The following is an 8,946-nucleotide window of genomic DNA, read 5'->3' on the forward strand; positions in this document are numbered from 1 at the left end:
GCATTGTCTTGGGTTTAGAAGGGCCAAGGACATTTGGCATAATTTTTGTAATGAAATTGTAATTATGAAATGTTTTCTTCATCTCCTGACAGAAATCTGGAATAAATGGTGGATTCTGTGAAAAAGTGAAAAATTATTTTATTATTATTTGTTATTGTGTTGTGTTATTTGCTAGGGATCATAATCAGTGTATGACTACTGGGTATTAAAGGAATTTTCTTCTTTGTTCTCCTCTGCAGGTCTAAGCTAAGCTCCCTTTTGGGATGGATAAAACCAACAACCAAGGTGGCAATGAGTCGCTGACATTTACAGCACCCAAACAGCCAAAGAAAACCAAAGGTAATAAGTAGTCATGATAACTGCAATATGCTGGATTGTCAATCTGACTAATTTTGCAATCAGAGAGTCAGGGTTCATATTATACCGTATAATCATCAATTTCTTCAACAAGAATTTATCCACAATGTGCTGCTTTCAACCAAGAAGTAGTTATCTCCGTATCTGGTGGGACCTGATTTGTTTGAATACATGAAGCATATTACTTATGTCTAGAAATTAGCAGACAGAAACGTTTTAAGGTAAAATGCATTTCAAGTTTAGCTCATGTTTTGTGGATCCATATGAAAAGATTCAATATTTTATACAATAATACAGTATGTAAGGGATCAAGTGAGTCCTTTTTAAATAGTCTTATCATAGACAAGACAGTCTAGCTCAATTTTGGAGAAAAAAACAAACATTATAAGCACAGTAAAGAAATGATGGTACATGAGTAGTACCACAAGGAAAGGTCTTTGCCCCTATAATATTCATATTATGGACTTGTACATATCTTGTAGTGTCTTGTGATGCATATTGCATCTGTGTGGAGAGTTCATGTTCAGTGCTATCCATGAATTAGTGTAATCAGCCTTGACAGAACTCTTCTTGCTATTAGATCTTCTTCACACATGCCGTCAGTAATCTAATGATGTGACCACACACCCACTCTACCATAGATATATTTATATACTTTGGATGGAAGGAAACTATTACATTGTGTGGTTTTTACTTGGCAGACCTCACACCCAAGTCAAGTTATTAATGCTGTTCGTGGGAAGAGAGGGCAGGAATATTTGTAGCAATAAATGACTTGTGGAGGCTTTGGCAGGAAACCTGAACATTTGTAGCAATTTTGGTTATACTCTTTGACATTTATTCTACTTTAAACCATTTTTTGATGAAAAGTCTAAGTTAAAAAAACCCAATGAAATTAAACAGTAGAAATATCATGTGACAAGTTTGAAGTTTATGAATTCAATGTTACTTCATTTTTTTCTTCAGATCTTTCTTAAAATCACCCAGTTGTCAATAACTGAGAAAGTGTACTTGGTAGACAGTGCTTTATATTTTTGTTTCCATTAATAAAATAACAGAATTGAGTGTTAAGGAAACTTGTCCACAGTTTTTTTTTGCGGGGGTCAGGGGTGAAAAAACAATACCTATCAAATCTAGGATTTGCAAGCATTTTTCTTTAATTTTTTTTTCTTAAAAAAAAGAAAAGAAAGACAAAGGAAAAGAAAACTCACACACAAAACAGAAAATCATCACCACTTTATGTACTATGTATGAGATGCATTTTGCCTTCATTGTTTTGTAAACATCAAAGAGTTTTTTTTTTGGGGGGGGGGGAAATCATTTTCAACTAAAATGTTAATTGTGCCCCATTTCTCTTGAAAGGGCCTTTAATTTTTGGTGATAAACTTGTTTTGCTGTGCCATTTCTTTTTAAGATATTTGTTAACATATTTCCTTTTTTTTCACTTGTCAATGTCACATTCTTGGCGAACAAAGAAAACAACTTTTTGGGATCAACCCCCCTCCATCAGGGATCTAAATAAATTTCTTTGAACAATTACAATGTAAATATGGATGGAAATAATGGCAATGTTTCATTGGATATTTGCAATAGATCAACAACAGCAGCAACAGCCCCAAGGCCAGGGAGGCCAGTCAGCGTTACTACTAGCAGTAGCAGTCCATGCATACAGATTGTGAGTATATACATTGGCCAATCTTTCTTGTGTGTCTGGGCCCCCTGTAACACAAAGCTTTGCAATAAATGAAAGAATGATTTTGATTGGTCCTTGGTCAGTATTTTGAACAGAATACTCACGCAACAATCATCTTGATTGGCTGTCACCATTTATTGATTGGATTCTAAATTGTCTAAATGAATGACAGAGCTGCCAAGTAGTACGATTTTTCCGTATTTCATACGGAAATCAATTTAAAATACGGCAGTACGCTTTTTCATGATAAAATACGGGAAAAAACAAATTAGAGAAGAAAAGGTATTCCGTGTGTTGCTGACAAGGCTTTCCGATTAGCATTTTCGATATCCTGGCGAATCAATGTGGGTGACAAGTTCCGAGCGCACGCATGTAGTTTACGTTTACAAGCGCAAAGCAGCGGCTCAAATCGCGATATTTTGCGACTGGTAAATACGTCTGTAAGGATGATGACGTCATCCAAGATGGCAACTTACGTTGACCGACGGAAGGATCGAAGATTACGATGTTTCGATCATAATTTGAAACGAATTAGCCGTAACTGCAGTCTAAGGTACGATATTTCTGAATTTCATACATTTTTCCGTAAATATGGATGCAATTTCTTTTTCATAATGTGATATTTTATGATTTTATGTGCAAAAAACGATCGAAAAAAACAGGTTTCCGTCGAATGTTAGATCTAACGTTACTGCTAATACGTTGTCTGTACGTACGGGCCTCCAAATTCTTCAGTCTATGTATGGGTGAGTCAGCCAACGCAGTTCAGCGGAACAACCAAAATCTAGACTGAAGCTTTCGGTCTCGTGTGCGACGGTGTGGGGCGCAAAATAATGTAAGAAGTGATCGAACTTTGCCATTATGCATGCATATTTATCTCATGGTAAAAATACAGATTTTTTGGTCAAAATACTGATTTTGGGGGATAAGAATACTGAAAATGCAAAATACAACTTGGCAGCTCTGGAATGAATGGTTTTGATTGGTTCCTGGTCAGTGTTTGGAATAAAATACTCATGCAACAATGATCTTGATTGGCTGTCACCATGTATTGATTGGATTGACTGTAAGAATTTGTGTTGGCCCAGGTTCCAATAACTCAAAGTTTAGTTGATTGTAAGATGAATTTTATGACACACATGTCATTTTCAGTCTAATCATTCTTGAAAATCAGTGAATCTGATGATCAATCATTGAGTTTGTGTTACTTGACCCTATAGTATTTTTCATAAATGTGTTTTAAAATCATGACTTTAGTAGCAGATGACTGGCATATGACATGCCTAAGTGTTGGTCAATGTTTTATTTTGATTTTTAAGAATTAAAGTCTGACTATATTTCAAATAAGTTTATTTGAGTATAGGCAATCTTACGAATGACTGAATCATGAAGTTCTAGAATTTTTATCCTGTTTTTTATTTAAAAAAAATCATTATTAATGTAATGTAATTGAGGCAACTTTACAATTGACTGATATTTAAAGTCCAAAAATTGAGCTCCAAGTTTTCCCCTGATGTTTTTTAAAAATAATGTTTAATACTGTATTTCCTTGTTTAATTAAGGCAAATACATGAAGCTTATACTAATGCATGGTATATAAACTGCATATTTTTGCTGAAAGTTTTCCCTAATGTAATATTGAAATTTTACTATGTTCTCAACAAATTTATTTAAATTGACAATGCAATGGAGCATAATTAGCACATTAACTCTATGTTTACAGACAGAATATTAATCACAATCTGCATATATTATCCTTCCAGCTACATGTAGTATGTCTAAAAGTTACATAGTAAAATAGGGAAGTTGCCAATTTAGGCTTTACATACCCTAGTCATTTGTGAAAATCAACTTTTCAAAGACATGTCCAAACGAAACAAGCCTTGTACAAACTACAGTAATCAGATTTTTTAAGCCAAGATCCTAATGGCGGCTCTGTCAATTCATTGGGGCCAATGGGAGGATTTTTTTTTTAGTGATTTGTTTATCATTCAAAAGATATAATTCCTTTCTTTTATAAATGTACCTGTACCATTTAAAAAATAAATTGTTAAAGATTAGAGATGTTATTTTCACTCGGGGAATAATGTTTATTTTTCATTTGTTCCAGTTCAAATGGCACATATATCAAACACGGGAAGCTTGGTGCAGCTATTCTGGGTAACCACACAGCAAATGATGTAAGTTTTTAATAAGTTTGTGAATATTAGACTTTATAATGTACATGTAAAGGCTCAATTAGAATTAAATGATGAAGGCCACTAATGAAACTCAATGAAAGTCATCAACGTTTTTGTTTTGAACAAGTCCTTCAAAATGGAGATAACTGGGGCCAGTCTTACAAAGAGTTGCAATTGATCTGATCAATTGCAACTATGAAAAGCCAGCAAAGTCAACATATAAAATGCATGTTTGTTCAAAAGATTTTTTTGGATATGAATGTATATCCATGAATTCATTGATTTCTTGACAATTTTGTGCATTCTCCTTTGTTTACAAATGACATTTTGCAAATTTCCTGTAGAAAAAATTATGGCACTGATTGATTTCCATAGAGTTACGATTGATCAATCAATTGTAACCCTTTGTAAGACAGGGCTACTACGTCTGCAGAGGCATGTGATCTTGTACCAACTGAAATTATAATGCACAACGACATCATTCTAGACGTCTCATGCTTGCCTAAGTGATAATGAAAATCACGACATAATTATTATGACATTTATTAATATAACATGAATCATGACCTCACACTGAAATCATTATGACATCATAAGATATGAATCATGACTTCACAATGAAATCATTATGACATCATACAACAGGAATCATGACTTCACAATGAAATAATTCTGACGTCATGAGGTTGTCCGTTGAACTTCAGACAATTTATCAGACTTGAAGCACACATGTACATCGCCAGTTTAGCCCATATTTTCTCACAATTTCTGAACAGTATGAAATATACTGAGATTTATTGTGCTGTATTAAATGAAGATTTTTTTAAAGCAATACAGTTTTCTCATATATCTTCAACAGATCTTTCTCTTTGCTGTAGTTAACATTTCCTATTACTAATAGTTTTATCATATTAGACCTTTAATGATAATACATAAACAATATATCACCTGGACAAAGTCCTTTCCGGATATGTTGGAAAATATAGAAAGTATTCAATACTGTAAACATGAATATGTACATGTATATTGGTGCAAGTTTTTTTCCCCTCTGAAGCCACTGGCTACTGAATTCTATATAATTTTCTTTTTCTTCAAATGAGTATCCATTTTCAGTAGGAAGTGGATTATTAGTAATGTTTTCCCATCATACTTTTCTTTTGCAAATTAGATTTAGTTCAGAGTATTTCTAATAAGATGATTTTCGTAATATCATATGACCACATGTAGTTGAGCAGTCTGAAAATTTGATTTTTGTTCTAATGTTTTTCCAATTAATAAAATGATAATTTTCTCCACTTTTTATATTTTGTGTATATTCTTAATTTAGTACAAGATACTTCTATACATCAGCAAACAACAGCAAGTCACACATGCAAGGATATCACCGACCTTTGCCTTTACAGTGAGTAAACGTAATTAAGGTGATATATTGGATATCACAAATCAACTATAAAACTGTTTTCTTAGGTATAAATGACATTGCATCTTTTTACCTGCAATGTTTTTATCAATTATATGTATGTGTTCATGTGTAATTTCAAATTTGTTTGCTGTATATAAAGGATGTTCTGAGTTATTCATACCCAGTTTTTTAATTTATTAAATTTGTAGCAGATCATAATTTGTCATAGTTTTTACACCAACAGTGTTTCTAACTTGCAACAAAAAAGGTAGATTTTTTTAAATTTTGAATCTATGGCATTCTGCATTTAAAAATATACTTGAGTGTTCTGAATCAGTAGACTGCCATTCAGAGCTTCTTTGTTTTTCCTGAATTTAAATTTTTTAAAAAAGTATTTTCATTTCATTCACTGAAAATGTCTTGAAGCCGGTTTAATACTTAAAATTTTGATCAATTTCATGTCAAATATATAATTTAGAATAGTATTTAATAGTTGAAAATAATAATATCATATTGATTCTATTTGCTATAACAAATTCATTTGTTCATGGTAGAATAATCGTAAAAATATTAACAAAGTTCCACTTTTTTAAATTATGCAATAATGTGACTATTCAACTCTTCATTAAGATGAATTTTTACTTGTTTACATGGAGGTCATTTGTTGTCAAGAATGATGTAAAAAAGGAGCAATCTTTGTGTGGATTGTATTTTAATATTTCATACACAATCATCAATAAAGCTATAAATACTGTATATTGTGCCTCAAAACTATGAATAGATTCACGTGTACACATTGTATTGTCAGCCAGCTTTTCTTATCAAAATAGGCCTACATATCTGAATACTGGCAGGCCCTCAGAAGTAAAAATAGCCAGGGGGAGCCCACCCAGGGAATGAGTCATCTTAATGCGGGCAGTGGGAATGCCTCATTCCTGTTACTGTGATTTAATTGCCTACATATAGGGGTAGTTTCCACTGTTGACAAATTTAGCTATTGCGGTAGTTACAGTACAAGTGCATTGGCCGCCCCATACCAGGGGTACTCCATGCTGAAAATAGTATGATGTGAACAGATAAAATAAGATCAGACAAAGAAAACAATGAAAATTTGATTATCGGACAAGGGAATATAGTATGACACTTAAAAGATTTGCATTATTTTGGTGGAACAGTTCTATCCGTGTCTTTGAATATTCATGAATATTGAATGTGATGATTATGTATTAAAATTTTGATTGTGGTTATGTAGATATTATAATCATAGTAATTAATTTTTTAATAAGATAGATAGGGTCATTAATTGTGATGTGAACATTAATCAAGCATTATGAATAATTAGTTTAAATACACATACTGCAGATCAGAAAAAATGTACCTCAGATATTTATAGATATTCTCTTTATCAAATAATATTGCATGTATATTTGATCATAATTTTAAAGTTTGACAAAATAGTATGTAAAAATAAACCTTCAACTACATTTTATTTTTATCTTTGAATACTAGATATTTTGTAAATCAGAGATTGTAGATCTACATACCTTCTGTTTGCTTGTGATGCCATGGTATTTTTGGTCTATTTATATTTCTACAGGTACAAGCAAACAACTATGCAACATTTTACGATGAACAGAGACAAAACTGGTCAATAATGTTTGAATCTGAACAGAATGCTATAGACTTTGCAAAACAGGTAAGGAAGGAGTGAAACGGCAATGGACATATGGAAGTGAAGGGGTAGGGCGGAAATAAAGGAGAAGAGGGAGGGAGGGGGAGGGGAGGGGGGGTGTGGTGGATGGTACATGTATTTGGAGGAGAAATATTTATCAAGAAGGAAGAAGAGACAGAAAGGTAATGTATGGAAAGTAGAGATCAGTGGCCCAATTTGTTACAGTAACAAATTTACAATAACAGTTTAAAGCTACTGAAATCCTTCAATATGTTTGGCTGATATCAATAGTAATATCAAGTCCTTTGGAAGCGCATAGAGACGTTATTCATTATGTGTTATGCACTATACAAGAACTGACTATTATTATCATCAAACTTGTTCTAGAGATTGTGAATTTGCTCTTGTAAGAAATCTTTATGAAACGGGACCCAGGAAGAAAGGGGGAAAGGAAACGGGGGAGGGATATCGTATAGGAGGGGATTGTAGGGATTGAGGGGTGGTAGGAAGAGAAGAGATCAGAAAGAAAAGGAGAATGGGGGCAATATGAGGTAGGTGGGGGGGGGGGGATAAAATGAGGGATTAGGATTTGAAAAAGTGTGAAGGAAGGAAGAAGAAGAGGGATGGTAGGGAGAGTAGAGATCAGAAAGAAAAGGAGAATGGGGGCAATATGAGGTAGGTGGGGGGGGGGGGGGGATAAAATGAGGGATTAGGATTTGAAAAAGTGTGAAGGAAGGAAGAAGAAGAGGGGATGGTAGGGAGAGGTGAGATCAGAAAGAAAAGGGAATGGGGGCAATATGAAGGTAGGGGGGGGGGGGGGATATACTGTATGTAGTAAAGTCCTGAGGGAATAAGAGTTTAAAAAATGAATGAAGGAAGAAGAATTGGGAAGGTAGGAATTAGAGAGCAAAAAGAAAGAGGAATGGGGGCAATATGAGGTAGGTGGGGGAGGGATGTAGTATAGGACTTGGAGGGGATTAAGATTTGAAAAAATATGAAGGAAGGAAGAAGAAGAAGAGGGAAGGTAGGTAAAGTAGAGATCAGAAAGAAACGGTAATGGGGGTAAGTGGGGTAGGATATAGTGTAGGAGGGGATTGGGATTTTTAAAAAAGAAACATACAGTAAGGGAGAGAGGAAGAAGGGTCGGAAAGCTAGGAAAAGTAGAGAGATTAGAATGGAAGGCAAAATGTGTTCGGTGGAAAGGAGGTAGGAGGGAAAGGATAAAGGAGAGCAAGATGAGTATATAATGGTATAGGATAGGGGGTATGGGTTTCGGAGGGGAAAGGAATAATGGGAGGGAAGGGAAAGAAGAGATCAGAATGGAAAGGAAAAAGGGATTAATATGATGGGGGGATTGGAGAGCAAGATGAGTTAATAGGGGTATAGGATAGGGGGTATGGGATTCGGAGGGGAAAGGAATAATGGGAGGGAAGGGAAAGAAGAGATCAGAATGGAAAGGGAGAAGGGATTAATGGAAAGGTGATATGATGGGGGGGGGGGGGATGGGAGAGCAAGAAGGATTAAGAGGGGGTATTTTATAGGTGATGCAAGAATAGGATGGGAAGTTTGAAAGGAATAATGAAGAAAAACTGGGAAGGGTTAGGGAAAGAGAGACCAGAATGAAAGTGAAAATGGGGCAATG

The 8,946-nt window shown here is 34.4% G+C and overlaps 1 protein-coding gene across 1 annotated transcript; it reads left to right on the forward strand.

Annotated features, from left to right (window-relative positions):
• Positions 1 to 261: 261 nt before the first annotated feature.
• Positions 262 to 7,345, forward strand: LOC121428317 (FK506-binding protein 15-like). The gene is made up of 5 exons (XM_041624873.1): positions 262 to 339; positions 1,951 to 2,032; positions 4,161 to 4,230; positions 5,558 to 5,632; positions 7,230 to 7,345. The coding sequence occupies exons 1-5, from the start codon at positions 264 to 266 to the stop codon at positions 7,341 to 7,343; spliced, it is 417 nt and encodes a 138-aa protein (XP_041480807.1). The 5' UTR covers positions 262 to 263; the 3' UTR covers positions 7,344 to 7,345.
• The last annotated feature ends 1,601 nt before the right edge of the window (positions 7,346 to 8,946 follow it).

This window comes from Lytechinus variegatus, chromosome 15 (assembly GCF_018143015.1).
Source record: "Lytechinus variegatus isolate NC3 chromosome 15, Lvar_3.0, whole genome shotgun sequence".
NCBI lineage: Eukaryota > Metazoa > Echinodermata > Echinoidea > Temnopleuroida > Toxopneustidae > Lytechinus > Lytechinus variegatus.

Coding starts and splice junctions, on each gene's coding strand:
- LOC121428317 (XM_041624873.1), top strand. CDS start 264: ATGGATAAAACCAACAACCAAGGTGGCAATGAGTCGCTGACATTTACA. Junction 340..1,950: donor ACAGCCAAAGAAAACCAAAG/GTAATAAGTAGT, acceptor TATTTGCAATAG/ATCAACAACAGCAGCAACAG. Junction 4,231..5,557: donor GTAACCACACAGCAAATGAT/GTAAGTTTTTAA, acceptor TTCTTAATTTAG/TACAAGATACTTCTATACAT.